The sequence below is a fragment of the Anopheles merus genome, chromosome 2L (assembly GCF_017562075.2).
Source record: "Anopheles merus strain MAF chromosome 2L, AmerM5.1, whole genome shotgun sequence".
In the NCBI taxonomy this organism is placed as follows: domain Eukaryota; kingdom Metazoa; phylum Arthropoda; class Insecta; order Diptera; family Culicidae; genus Anopheles; species Anopheles merus.
The window spans coordinates 47,365,327-47,380,268 of NC_054083.1; the positions used below are offsets into that span (position 1 = coordinate 47,365,327).

The 14,942-nt window shown below is 46.0% G+C and overlaps 1 protein-coding gene across 2 annotated transcripts; it reads right to left on the reverse strand.

Annotated features, from left to right (window-relative positions):
• Window positions 1-596: 596 nt before the first annotated feature.
• On the reverse strand, window positions 597-14,235 carry LOC121592392 (ceramide transfer protein). Of its 2 annotated transcripts, XM_041913802.1 has the most exons (8): window positions 13,330-14,235; window positions 12,736-13,034; window positions 12,443-12,673; window positions 12,301-12,361; window positions 3,698-3,814; window positions 3,064-3,621; window positions 2,063-2,198; window positions 597-1,964 (listed from the first exon to the last, which is right to left on the reverse strand). In XM_041913802.1, exons 1-8 carry the CDS (start codon window positions 13,561-13,563, stop codon window positions 1,837-1,839), a joined length of 1,764 nt encoding a protein of 587 aa, XP_041769736.1. In that variant the 5' UTR covers window positions 13,564-14,235; the 3' UTR covers window positions 597-1,836. The 2 variants fall into 2 exon arrangements, with proteins under 2 accessions (XP_041769736.1, XP_041769737.1); XM_041913803.1 differs by lacking the exons at window positions 12,301-12,361; window positions 12,443-12,673; window positions 12,736-13,034; window positions 13,330-14,235 and adding an exon at window positions 6,673-7,121.
• Between the last annotated feature and the right edge of the window lie 707 nt (window positions 14,236-14,942).

Sequence of the window (14,942 nt, forward strand, 5' to 3'; positions counted from 1 at the left end):
AACCGACTAGAACCATTGAACGCTAGCGAAAATAAAGGATAAACATTTAGGGATTTTTCTCCTCCGTTTTTTGCCCCTCATACGTACGCCTAATAAAACACACACACACACATGATCACATCATCGTCATATGCAATGTAAGTCAGAAAACTAAACCCCCATTTCCTGGCATAACTACTGTTGGCGAGCGTAAACTACAAATGTAGCTCCAGATGGATAAAATAAAGAAAAAAAAAAACTAAACACACATCGTACATGTACCATCACTATACACGGAAGTAATAGAGACCTTCATATTAAGGACAACTTGACCGATTCAAAGTACACAAAAAAACTAAGCGAACCAAAAAGAACAAAGATAGGCGTATTTCGTTCCCCCCTTCCTGTGAAGCCAAAACTATGTAAGACAAATTGAACAGTCGATTTTAATGATGCATTGTAACAAAAACTACACAAATGGAACAATAGAACGAATATCAATCGAAAGGAAGGAAAGAGATAAAATAAAGCACGAAACAAAACAACACACTGAATGAAACAACCAAACGAAACGAAACAACGTGTTACTTTTTTTCTTTCAAATGTTCGTTCAAAGCGTTACTTGAAATCTTTCAGTTTTTGTGTGTTATTTTTTTCTTTCTCTCTGTGTGTATATATATATTCTTTCTCCACTTTACATTAGCTAACAATGCTCACAGGTTTGCTTTCATCACTTCACTAACGACAGCAACGGGAAGAGAGGGAAAGAAAACAAAAATCTGGAGTAGTAGAAGGCTGCATCGATAAACTAAATGTTACTAACTAACACTAGAGCAAACACGCAACAATTTACACCTTACGACGATCGACCTGTGCACCAGATCTACCGCAAGTGGATTTCCATCGCTCATCTTCTTTTTCACACCTTAAAAAACCCTTCACACATGCACACACGCACATATCAAACATCAACCCGTATTTTTCACTGGAAGGAACCGGTGTAACCCGCGAACCGCGAGGGACGCTGAACGCTTTGAAATGTTTCAAACCGTTCTCAGCTCACCTTTGAAATGTTTCACACTGCGTTGAAACACCGCGAAGATGGAGGTCGTTTGACGGAAAAGATCGGGTGTTTTTTTGCTTTGTTTTTTTGTTGCATTTCGCATCAGTTTTCGCTGTCCTATCTGTCGCTGCTGCAAACGGGGAGCAGTGTCAATAAAACCTAAAGCCACTTTTCCGAGCAATTTCGCGCAACAGGGCTGACTGTCTTTGTGTTAGTTGTGTGAAATATTACAAACGGCAGTACGGTACGCGCCTCTCTCGACTCACTTTCCCCTTTTAGCGGGGACAGACCTATATATGCCTCAATCTATGGTACAAACGTAGACACAGACCAGTCCTAAACCCAACCTAACGCCACTTTTCAAGATATGTTCGACAGATTCGACCGGTGTTGGGAGTGCCGGCCGGGAGAGTCCATCCGATATACTACTGCGCGCTATGGGAAAGCTTTACCAGACACACTTCCTCTCTCGCTTGTAGCCTACCAAACGGTCCGAAACTATTTTCCGGGATAAAAATGTACGCACACTCTCTGCTATCGTCTGCTCTGTCCACTTTACTACTACACGATTTTCCTACCCATTTCCTGCATACAGCCGCGCAGCTCCGAGAAACTGCAGCAAGAAGAGTAGGAAAATAGTGCATCGAACGTGTGACTTCCGTGTGTAAGTATACACACCCACACACTAACACCATATCTATATAACAACATCTAGATACCTTAAATCTTAATAATAATAAAAAACACATAATAAACCAACCGAAGAACCTACTTCTGTGCCGTTGCCGATGATTCTAATACATGATCGGCTTCGCTTTACATTGATCAACAACGTATCCGGTGAAACGCTTAAGGAACTTTGGATATTCTTTCTTATAGATAGCGCGCAGCACGGTCGCTGGGGCCCAGCCGCCAGGATTTACTGGTTTTGGAAGAGACAGAGAGAGGGAGAGAACACAAAGCGATCGAGTATTAGCATACCGGGATAGTTCAATTCTAAAGCAATACACGTTTAATTACCAGTGGAGCAGTAGGTAATTTTGCAGGTCAGATCATCTCGCGTTGCTGTTTTGCTGTCCTTGCCCGGTGGCAGGTAGGTCTGGCAAACTAATATCACCGTTAGATAGATTCGTACGCATTTGCCTTGGTTAGCGGGCTGAAATTGTGGTAAAGCATACGTTTATAGAAGGTTGGTACAGAGAATATTGTTGTTGTGGAGAAACTACTTATAAAGATACTAAAAACATAATTTATAAACTCCCGTTTTAAGGGTTTGGAACCCCTAAACCAAGGGGAACATTGGATTCATTATTTTCTATTTGGCGTAACGTTCACACATGCCGAATGATAGTCAATCCTTGCTACGGAGAGACGGTCCATTCTAGGTTTGAACCCATGAGGGGCATGTTATTGAACCGTACGAGTTGACACCTGTACCACGAAACCGCCCAATATCACATTTGTTCAATTTTGATGTGATGACCAGTTTAGATCTGAACCAAAGTCCAGCTGATTAGAAGCTGACAACATCTCATGTGACAGTACTTCGGTACTTAAAAGTAGCATAACCATTTACAGCGAATGGATTAAATTCCCCTATTACGCGAATTAAGTTACCACCCAACGAGACGAAATGCTATTTCATGCCAGTAGAACATCGAAATCACTCATCAAATCAAACATGGTTTACGCTTCGTTCAACTCATTCCGGTACAAATCATGTCAACGAGCCCACAGCACGACAAGCACATGTCGCACAAGTGAGTGATCGCCTCGTTCCATAACTCGCCTCACACGCAATGGAATACCTTTCTACACAACACATAACACACATGTGTGCAAAGATAGCATCGAAAGCTCTACACGGAACAGCTCTACACAAGTATGCAAACATCAGATAAATGGCAGAAAAAACCACCGCAACGAAAGAATCGCCCACCAAATGTGCACATTATCCACTCGCATGTTGCGCGATCATTAAAAGAGAGCAGCTCCATCTCGCAAAACAATCCCCCACTTACCGGATACTCTTCGTTCTGATTGGAATGATTGCACACGATCCACACGTCGTTCGCACCAGCGTCCAGATTGTCGGTGATGCGGCGCATGTGCGACCAGAACAGTGCATCCCGCTGGCTGGCGGGCCAGATCCGCTTGTACGTCTGCAGAAAGACGAGCGTGTCCGGTGCCACATTGTCCACGATCTGCACATCCTCCAGCGTCGTCTCCCAATCGTTCCGGTACGCCGGATCGAAGAAGTAATGGCACATCTCGCGGGCCGTTACGCCCTTCACCACGTGGCAGGACTTGAGCGGATCGATCACCATACCGTCCACCTCCTCCTCGCGCCGGTACATCTTCATCTCGCCCTCGTCCGCGAACAGCTGCCACCCGTTGCCGTCCTCGCCGACGCCCTGCCGGGCCTGCGTCAGCTGCTCCGTGCAGATCCGATCGATCTCGGGCCACAGCTTGTGGCTCTTGGCCTGCGCACCGGTACCGAAGTCTTCCGCCAGCTGCGGTATCTCGTCCTCCGTCTCGGCGCTGGGGCTGTGCAACGAGCTCACATTGCTTATCTGGGACTGTGGAAAGGGACAAAAAAAGGATGATAACGTTAGCATTTCTTCTCCATAGAGCCTCTGTTTGCATGCAGCTTACCTGTTGCGATTGATATTTCAACCTTACTCGCAGCTGACGATCTTCCTCGATCTTGTCCAGGCCCGTTTCGACCGCGTCAAAGAACTCATCCTCCGGAATGGTGGAGTGCGGTCCTTCCTAAGAGAGGGTTAATGGGGAAAGTAAACAAATCGTTAGAGTAAAGCTTAGTTAGAGTGTAGTATACAACAAAAAATTCCTCCCAATGAGTTGAGTAGACATTCGCACATGGCTTTGTTTGTTTAAAATGTGACTAAAGCTGATGAGCGCAAACAAACTAAGAACATCTTCCCAAACATAGACTAACGCGATGCGTCATCATCTCTAACACAAACCATTTACCGGATCTTATTGGTTAATCATATTGACGTTATTCTTTCCCTTGTTTTTAGACGGAGAAGGTTCGACAAAAAAGAAATAATTTCACGCCATTAGCATTCAAGCAACGATCGTACGTCCGATCGGAGAAGACAAGCAAAGAATGTTTCCATTTTTGTACTCAAACATCCACACCGCGCCACATTTCTATTTCATCCCGGACTTTTTGTTCCGAAACGGCGCAAAAATATTAATACATCAATCAACGCTTCTCCTTCTCCTCGGTGCTTTCATAATCGCGTGAGACGTGCAAGTGCGGTGGTGACGACACCCGCGCACCCAAGCATGGGCAGGGTCGCGTGGACGCGTTCGCCGTCATTGGGCGCACCAGTGACGAACACACGTGGAATATTAAAACCTATCCACTTTTGCTCCTTGACAGATGAGACGAAATGACGATAGTTGTGTTTTTCGTAGCTGCATTGTGCTCTTACCGACGCCATATTAAGTGAGAGTTGGGTGATAGGTACCAGCAGCATGGTGTTACTTTACTAAAATCCCTCTTTGCCCCTATGGTGTGATCTAACCCATCAATTTAATTGCCCTCTCTTCTTGGAAGGCTTGAGGGCCTGCCACAATCAATCCACCTGAGCTCGACACCGTGTCTGAACCTTGCCAACTGAAGGTTCAATGTTTAGCGCTACTAATTAATCAACTCTTTCAACGCTCGCTGACCGTAGCCTTGCACCTTAAGAGGATTGCTCCGTTGATGCCCTCTCATCTAATGCTTCGAAACTGGACCGGCGAACCGAAGTGCACCATTTGAAGATGTGACCATCGAAGCGATCTATCCGGTCACACACACACACACCCACCGGATGATCTTCCGAATTGGTTTAGCGTCGCGTTTTTGGAGGGATGTCACGCGAATATAGCCATATACAGGGGAGGAGAGTTTGGCAATTTGGCGTGGTGCAGGTGAAAACCACAACCACCAGCTGACCTTAGCCTTGGCTTGGCCTGATGGCGAGACAGTTTTATCGTGGCTGGTGGTGGTTTTCTTGCCGAGCTGTGTCCCCGCCGCGATGGCGAGGAGGAGGAGGAGTTTTGCATATCATCCCAATTTCCGGACCTCAACAAAGTGAACTTGACTGGTGATTATGTCACGTGTTCGCGGTGTGTTTGAGTGTTGTATCATCAACCTGTTGCCGAATATGCGGCAATAGAGTTTGGTTTTAAGGTCTGTAAATTAATGTTATGTGTTTATACGTAGTTTTCAAGTTATTGGATCGTACTCAAAGTTGATCTCATTTTCAGAAAAACAAACATAACAAAGAATCACCAAGACAAGTCATCAAAGTTCAAGTTTAATGGTCTTAGGTTTAAACAGAGTTAATTAACAGATCATTGTTCAAAAGGAGGTTGTTCTCGATAGTTAGATGCAGTCGTTGCCGCTTTCAATTCACCAATTTTTGCCTCTGAAGCTTCCTTTTTTTGGTCTCGAGAGCATCAATTTATGACTGTAAGTCAATCGTTTTGTTCGCATAGTAAGTGTTCTAAAATTAATGACCTTAAGTAAAATTATTTATAATTTTGCAAACAGAATTTCATCAGAACCTTTACGAGTGTAATAATAGGCTGAAATCGATGGTTTCTGTTAATTACATTAAGCTACTCCAATATTTATAAGAAATATTTAGATTTTTTACTTCCAAAAGTCTATCAATAAATTATTTAATTTGATGTAGCTTCTAAATTAGCCCTTAATAGAAATTCTAACCTATTTCCTTAAAACTCAAATAAAATCGACAACACCTCTTCCGCTCTCATTAACCACTGCGTAAAATTGGCTGACCCATTGGTCAGCGTAGCAACATAAAACAAATCGCAATTAAACTGAACCGCCCAGAATAATTCGCCCAAACAAACAGTTGCTGCTCGAGAATAATATCAACATACGCTTAAAAGCACCGGGGCCAAACAACGCCCGAAAAAGCTCATCCGCCCCGAAGTAAACAACACAACAAACGTGTCCCCCGATCGCCTTCTACGCGGAGGAAGGCCACAGGATCGAATTTACATTTCCAGCGTACACAGAGAGCTCTTATCCGTGGCCGGACCGACCATCGGTGAACCTTAATGGATCCAGCTGAGACACCAACTGGGCCAGGGTTACCACCGGATGGCCGACCAAAACCAACGCACCGCTCGGACGGCGTTTCGTAAAAGCAATTGTTTACATTTTCGGGGGTAAAGACATTTTCGATTCCACACAGCACAGCAACGTAGTTGCAGGCCTCCCGCGCCGGCCGAGGGAGGGAGAGTAATAATTTGTTGCAAACGATAATAGCCATGATATTTCGGTTCGAACGTCGAACGGACAGGTGTGTTGATTGGCAACGATCAGTTTCGAAGCTTATGGTAAGGGGTATTAGGTCACCCGATTGGGCGACGACATAGACACTGAATTGTTGGAACGAAGAAGGTTAAGTCCAGTTCCAAAACGATCGTCATGTGTATGATGAAGCAAAAATGACCCACAAATTTTGGCAAATTTTTAAATTATTTATAACAGTTGGGACACAACACACTTGTTCTTATAGGTTATTCCAACATCAACATTCCTCCACACTTTACACCGTTACAAATAAGACACCTACTATTTCTTTGCGCAGCAGCCCTTTAAACAATCGTGCCGTTGTTAGCGAAGGCATGGTTGCAAACTGTCTCGAAGATCACCAATAATTTGTAAGCTAATTTCAAAGCTAATCACACACAAACACACACACACTGCAGACGTTTTCACAAAATATATCCACACTTCATTCACGACCGTTCCACTGAAAGGGCTTTATTTTGGGTAACAGTTTCCCCTCAAAACACAACTCCAATCCGATTACCAAAACGAAACCGTTTGTTCGCCCTTGGATGCGTTTTGTCAAGCCGGCGGGAAGCTGATGCACTGCTACGTATCATGCGGAATTTGTCCCCGGGCGATGCATTCACCAGCGAAGCTTTACACACAGAAGCTATCACACACTGCAACACAGCAACGCGCGCGCGCAGCGAGTCAGCCTGATCCGTACGACGGCACAACCGAAAGTGACAGTGCGGCAGGCCCTCGTAACGACCCGCGGGCCCGGAGAGAGTGTGTGCGTTGACGCGCTTCGTTGACGGAGTGGTTGCGTCGGGTGTTGCTGCTGCTGCCGCCCGAACGGTGGCTCTCTAGGCTCTAGCTCGCGATGCATGCGCGCATCGGTGGTGAGGGAGATCTCGATCGCGCCACATCGGAGGAGAGTTCGGGAAGCTTTTGTGCCATTGTCGTACGCCGTCTTGGCGCGCGTTTAGTCGATGGATTTTACAGTCCTTCTTCTTCTTCTTCTTCTTCTTCTTCTTCTTCATGCGCGGTGTTGGGCAACGGCCAGTTACAACAGTGCGTCACATCCGAGCAAGCACGCAGACAGATCGATTGATTTATGATTTGCAACGAGGCGCACACACACACACACCTCCATCAAACCAACGAAGAGAGTGGATGCGGAAAAGGCTTTTAATTTATTTTAAAACATTTTTTTGATAATTAATATCAGCATAGAATGGCCGTTTCTTAATCGGTAAGCGTCTTTTCGGTCTACTCCGAATACAGGTACGCGTGTTGTGTAAACAAGAGATGACTAACAGGCTTGACAAGGTGAGTCAAACAAAAATATCGATGCGTTATCAGGAGATATGTTTTCTAAGAAAACAATCGTTAAGCTGCCGTATGTTATAACGGCCTGCAACTAATCATTGCCAGTTCTAGAAAAAATAGATTAAAATGATCTTCATGCTAACTTCTCGACTGATCGCGAACAACAATTCCCCACACAGTTCTCGTCAACACAACGAAATTGAAACCTCGTGTTTAATAACATTTCCTCTAAAGAGCTCCAAAGCACCCACCACCGAGCACACAATTGTAAACAATTTGGCATGCATCTTGCTTAATCGGTCCTGCCAGCTTCACTTTCATTACACCGTACAAACAACACTGGGTGCAATTTGCAGTCGGTATGTGTGTGTCCAATCGAAAGCCACCCTTTTTCTACACCCCTTTAGTTTCTTTGAGCTACAGCAGCAGCAGCAGCAGCAGTGGCAAGTACAATTCGTCTTTAAAAGCAATTGGACCTGCCGGGCTTTATGAACGAAAATATCAATCAACGCGCAAGTTCAACCCCGCGCGATCGGGCTAATAAGGTTTATTGCAGGTTGGAAAATAACAATAACAGCGCGGCCCGATTGAATGCAGTGTGGTCAGCAGCGGTGGCTGTTAGGAAATGAAACAATTGATTGCCCAATTGTAATTACAGATCAGGTGGTACCGAGTTTTGCCAGGACGGCCAAGATAGAATCGAGAATTGTAATGATCTCAGCAGGTTCAAAAGGCCCCTTGTATGATCGGGTTAAGGAGCAATGTAACAATAAAGAAAAGGAATAAGCCTTGGAAAAATCAAAATGGTTTGACAATCGATGCTGACACTTGAACTGTTAAACAGCATGCACAAAAAGTGCACGAAAAACTACTTTTAAAAACTGAAAGTCCCAAAAACTACAATCACTTTACGAACAATAATAAACAAAAGGAAACTGAAACTGTCTCACACTGGCCATATGGATGCCACCCAACAAATTACATAACTGGTGTTTATAAAACCTGAACACACCCGAGACAGAGAGAGAAAGAAAAGTTTTACAATTCGTTTAAAAAAACCGGTAAACCGTGGAAAAAGGGAACGATCGAGAAAATGATCACGATCGAAAAGAGCGAAGGATGGGCCGAACGGCAGCCCAGAAAGAGAAAGAAAGCAAACAACACCGAGCGGGGAACCTGGTGCGGCCAGAAACACCTGAAGTTCGTGTCTGCGCAGAGATAAACGAACTTTGGGACACGAATCTCGTTCAAGGTTGAACACAGCACAGATATGTGGCATATATTTTTATCTGCACCGTTAAAAAATGGCCGAAAAGTGGGAAAACTTGCCATCGTTTCTCCACTCCGAGTAGCAAATTGTCACACTTGTAACTAAAAGGGCAACTCCCTTTTGCACTGCCACTGCAAGTCACAAGTGTAAGGCCAAGCGGCAAGCAAGACTATTAAGAAATAGCCGCTATTTTCCTTGCGCAAAATAAAATTCAAACTTTTACAACCGTTTCTCTACTTACGCGCGATAGGCTTTTTCGCAAAGCGCTCCACATTCCTTTCATCATGTTTTATACAATATCGGGCGAATTCGTGTTGTGGTGCCTTCGTTGTGCGGCTATTCGCACACATGTTAATCCTGCACAGCTGCCCAGCCTCTCGATTGTTACACTTGGCGTGTGAAATGCGGTGGAACGGGAGCAGCGCTTTGGGACATCGAAAGATAGCGTCACAATTATTCAACCCAACATCTCACAGTTTTGACCTACATTCTGGCTGCCCGTTTCAACATCCTTTCACTTTCAAAAAATCACCGCCGGGTCGATGATTTAGGGCTATTTTATTCCCTCCCAAAAAAAGGGGATGGAGAAGGAGCCCGACAAACCACCGGGAGGAAATTAACCGCCCAAGGGATGTTTTCTGATAATTTTAAATTCTAAAAAGGAACAATTAAACTGTTGTAGTTGTTATACAAAGTGTCATAAGTGTGTATTGGAAAATAAATTATTGTTTGTAAGCGATATGGTTTACATCATCTCTCTCTACTACCGTTTCTTCGCTGTTCGTTATTCACGCAATCGTCCAAAATCAGCCGTAGACCCTACACTGCCAGTCGTTAATTAATCTCTAACAACAACAGCATGCTCTTCAACAATGCCCCACCAAAAATGGATCAACGCATCGAGACCCATTAGCTATCCCCAAGCCTGTCCCTTGGAATGGGAACGACCGACAAACGATGCGTGCGTGCAGTTAGACCAGCGATCCATCCAAACCCCACAGCCCGGACAGTAGCACCGCCACCGGGATGAGAGATGCCATCGGGAAAGATGAACTAATCCCCCCAAAGGTACCCCAAATATTTTGATCGGTCACTATCCCACAGACACACACACACGGGCCGCGTACAATACATCACCGCGTGTGATTACGCGGGCGCGCGCGCGCGCGTGCGACCATGCGACCAGGCCGTGTACCATCGAAAGCGAAACGAGGCTACGAGCGTTAGGTGAATTTTAAGTTTTGACGGTCATCGATCGATCGTACGATCCGGCACACGGATCCAACACACATCATGACGAACAGGTTTCTTGCGCTGCACTTCCAGTGAGTTCCTAAGTCCGTCGCATCTCTCGCGGTGGGTGCATGTGTGTGGAGTGGTGAAAGGGCACTCGATATAGGGCTGTTTTGGGCAACGTATCAATCGGCCATTCGGTTACCTAAAATGAAAACAACTTCTCTCCCCCACTCGACCAAAACACAGCACTTCTTCTGCCGGGAACCATGACCTATAATCCGAAAACAGGTTTGCTCGCGCGGTTCCGAAGCCACCGAAGCCAGGTCGACGAACAACGGAACGTTCGATACCTTTCCGACGCGTGCCATCGCCCTTCGCGATGTGCCGGTGTCGCTGTACTAAAAAAGCAATTCATACCCCTATCACTATCACCCAACAAACGCCCAAAGTGACACGAATGCGTACAACCATTGCGTTCGTTGGCAAACAAAGTCGCGCAGTGTGCCGCTACCACCGCGTTCAGGGTTAATTGTGTGTTCACATTTTGGATCAGCCCGCTTTTTATCAACCCACTCCGGGACGGGTTTGCACGTTCGGGCAGACCCGCTTCACTTATCGTCCCCCGGTTGCATACCTAACTAAGCGGAATGGTAGTAAATTCGTTCGTTCGTAAACCACCATTTGTTTCAAACAGGCACTGGCACGCATTTGTGCGCAGTCTCTTCAGTGCGATCCCATCCCAAAGTCACCGCCGCCAGGGTCAAAGGCGCCGAAGGGCACGGGCAACAACACAGTGGTTGAGAAAATTTCTGCATTGGCACCGATGGCACGAACGTTAAGGTGATTCATTTTATTGGTTCAAAAATCCACGAACGAGCCGCGAGGTTAACGGCAAGCCGGGGGGACAAACTTGGCGCGCGCGTGTGTGTATGTGCTTGTGTTGCCGAAAGTAAACAAGCTTACGATTAATGTGTGTCGTGTCCAAAATCGTACTCTTCGTCGCGCTAAAAGCTTGGAAGGAAATTTAATCCCTCCATCAGCAGTGCAAGATAAAAAGGTTTTGTGTCAACGATAACAATTATCTGCAGCGGCAGTGCAGTGAAACAATACGCCCGGTAAATATTGCCGGTTGTTTATAGAGCTATTAAATGTAAAAACACTACCAGCGTCACCACCATTGATTGTTTAAAATCGTTGGAAAAAACGATTCAATGTTGTGGTCGTTATTGAATGCTTGCGCTAATGTGCCCTTCAGCCTGTTAGGTTTGTTTAGCGTGCGTGATTGACCGTGGATAGTGGAGTTAAACAACGGGTTTTTGCACACAAACGATCGCACAGTATATGATAAAAATAGAGAAATTGATTGTTGGTACGTGTAAAAGATAAAGTAACTTATAATATATAACGATACTATAGATGAAATATTGCAAAAAGTGTCTTAATGTTCACAATATTGGCATATGATCACCACAAGATCACCTATATGAATGCGTTGTGCTTTTGAGCACAACAAAAAAGCCAGATAAAATTGCCAGTTAATCATTTAACTTAAATAAATAAAGCTAAACAAATAAGAGTGATGACTTAAACAGTTTAAACTGTATAAAATAATCATCCATCGTATCTTGAAATCCTTTGAAAATCAATCAACCACATTGAAACATGAACAATCATACAAAACCCTACAACACGCAGTTAAACTTAAACAAAATAAATACAAAATAAAGAAGACAAACATCCCAAACACAGTTGTTAAAACGAACTGAACAACTAACATTGTCCACGTTGGGGGCCGCGCCGCCGCTACGAACTACATCTTGATAACCGAGCAGCCAGAAAAAGAAACGTCCCACCTACAGAACGCGCGATATCGCTCTTATCAGGGAGCTAAAAATCGACAAATTGTACGTTTACAGCGAGCTGGTTGAATCATACACGCGGCCGGCGCACACTGAACACGTTGCACAAAGGGCCCTCCCTCCACCTCCATAAAACGTGCACGCTTTTGTTTAGCCTCCGCATCACCGTGGGCATGAGTAATTTGCAAAGCAAAACGGTCCCGATTTGTGTGAATGCCTTCCGCCCACTTACCTCTAAATCTGGCCCGGGGATAACGGAGTTCCTGTTCTTTGCCAGCTCATCTTTGGCAGTTCTGCAATGGATAGGAAGAGAGATATGGTTACATTGCCATTCTTTCGTCACAACAAAGGACTGTCCATTTTGCCAAACCTACCGGTACAGCTCTTCCGCCTTTCTCCGCCGCTCCTGCTCCTTGTCGAGCTTTTTCTTGAAGCTTTCCTCCTTCTGCGAGATGATGTCGAGACAGTGCTGCAGCGTTATGATCACGCCGGCCGTCGTTTCGCGGAACGTGATCGCCTCGCCGCGGAAATCGATCGGCTTCAGCCCATCGCCCAGATCGAGCGGCGGTTGGTCTTCGTTTTTGGTGTGCAGTGCGTCAAAGTAGCTGCAAGGAGAGAAATTTTGGGTCAAACTAGAGCTTATGATTGTGTTTTCGTGCCGCCTTACCGTTGCAGCGTATCGATCTGCCCGTACAGTATGTCGCGAAACGTTTCGATCTCGTGCAGCTTCTCCCGCAGCCCGCGGCTCACCCGCTTCAGGCTGCTGCCGCTCGCCGTGGACAGTGTGTTGGACTGTAGCGAGATGGTGCTGCCATGGCGCCGCAAGCTCACCGTTTCCGGCAGGTCCGTTTTGTACGACTGCAGCACCTCGATCCAGTTGCTTTTGTCTTCCGGCGTTTCCGCCCGCAGATACCACACGTTCTGTCCGATTGCCACATCGAACCGGCATTCGTCGAATTCGTGAGACTGCGAAAGAAACAAAAAGAAGAATTTTTTTTTTTAACACTCATCGACCAAAAGCTAGCCATCGGAATGGAATTCCCTCATGAACACAATGTTTCGGGGTTAATAGAGTCAATTGCGGGCGGTGATAAATATGCTGCCGGCTGGGTTTAGGCCCATCGTCCAGGGGGGCTGTAATCAGTGGGACTTTCGGGTCGCCCATTCCTTGCCACAATGCAACCCCGATACTCGCTTATCGTGCCCGGCGAGTTCGAGGTCAAACTGGTTGAACCTCCCGCCGGTTCCGGAATTTGCTCACCTTTATCGTTGCCTTCTGCAGACTGATCGCGCCCCGGCATCCGAAGTCGCTGTCCTGTTCGCTTTTGTAGTACGACAGTGTGCCATCCTTCAGCACGATAAAGCGCGGCTGCCAGCCGTGTATGTAGTTGGTCCACTTGCTCAGATAGCCCTTCAGCTCCGGGCTGCTCAGGTTCAGTTCTACCTCCGAGTCATCACTGTTCGAGTTGTTCTGCACATAGTAATCGTCGGCCATTGCACGTTCTGGTCCGAATGGTTGCTGCGTGATTGCTACGGTTGCTGTTGCCGATGGTGTTGAGTTTTTCGCTATCTTCCCACTACACTCTTCTCTCGACACACTCCGGTCGGTTGAGCAAGACTTTCCCAAAAAAACAACAACCAACAACAACAACAACGGAAAAACAGACACAAAGCAGCACAGCCGAAACGCCACCGCACCAGCAGACTTTCCACAAACTTTCTCTCTATCTCGTGTTTGCGTACGCGACCACTATCAGTATTTGCCCCACCACACACACTGGCCGCGTTCCCCACCCGTTTTCCCGGCAGGGGTGGGCGGACGGTTTTTCTCGCGTTTCGTCCGAACGGGAGCGCAAATAGCAGCTAACAAAACAAAACCTTGCATCAATTTTCCCGGTCAGCTAGCCGAAACCGGACCGATTGCTTTGCAACAAGATGCACAACACTGCCGGGAGGTCACTGTTTGGGAAGGTTGCCGAGGGATGTGTTTCTTATCGCAGAGAACACGGGAAACCCTTCGCAAACTGTTGGGCGAGTTGGCCAACACGTCACGGGCGGCGTTTGCTTAGCAGTAGCTGCTTTTTGCGTGAAGATACGATTTTGCGGTATTATTATTGTTTAGAAGTTGGTTCCACCTTGGCCCGCAATGCAAGCCAGTGTGGCCAGATTATTTAGGCACTTTAGCTTTTCGCGGCCACCCTTCAATCGTGAGGGAAAATCGGCCCAATTTCGAGTGTTTGGGGACGTTTTTCGCCGAAACCTGGTACAGTTACCCTAGTGATTTCAATATCGAGTTTAATACAGTAAATGATTTGGGAAATGGTTTTATGACTTTTCGGTCAGTATTATGAAAATATCTGTGATTTTCGGTAGGCATATCAAAATCGGAAAGAGTACAGATAAATCGGTATTTCTGCTCACTCTGGCGCAAGCCCGCTCGTCAAACGCGGTCAACTGAACGAAAACGTCAGCGCGCGTTGCTGACAATTATTTAACGAAGCAGCTACCCAACGCGCAATATCTGTTGCTTGGGAGCCATACTGCATGCTGATGTACGGCTGACTAAAAGTCAAATAACAGTCATTTAACCGATGCAATCCAGATGGAACTGGGTGCGTTATTTTAACGGAAATATGAAAAACAATGTGTATTTTCTTACCTTTTCCGTAATTTCGGCCGCTCTACATGCTCTATGGTCTGGTTTATGAAACTTTGTCTCCTGGCAAACAGGGGCACTGATGAATGGCAAACAGGCATTTGATGAATCAATAAAGTGCAGCGGTTAGCTAGGCTGGTCGCTATGGCATACTGGATGATGTGGTAAAGGATCACAAGCAATAAAACACAACCTTCCTTTTCTAAAACACAAGCGGG

Coding starts and splice junctions, on each gene's coding strand:
- LOC121592392 (XM_041913802.1), bottom strand. CDS start 13,563: ATGGCCGACGATTACTATGTGCAGAACAACTCGAACAGTGATGACTCG. Junction 12,674..12,735: donor CAGATCGATACGCTGCAACG/GTAAGGCGGCAC, acceptor CTCTCCTTGCAG/CTACTTTGACGCACTGCACA. Junction 2,199..3,063: donor ATCAGAACGAAGAGTATCCG/GTAAGTGGGGGA, acceptor CCACAATTTCAG/CCCGCTAACCAAGGCAAATG.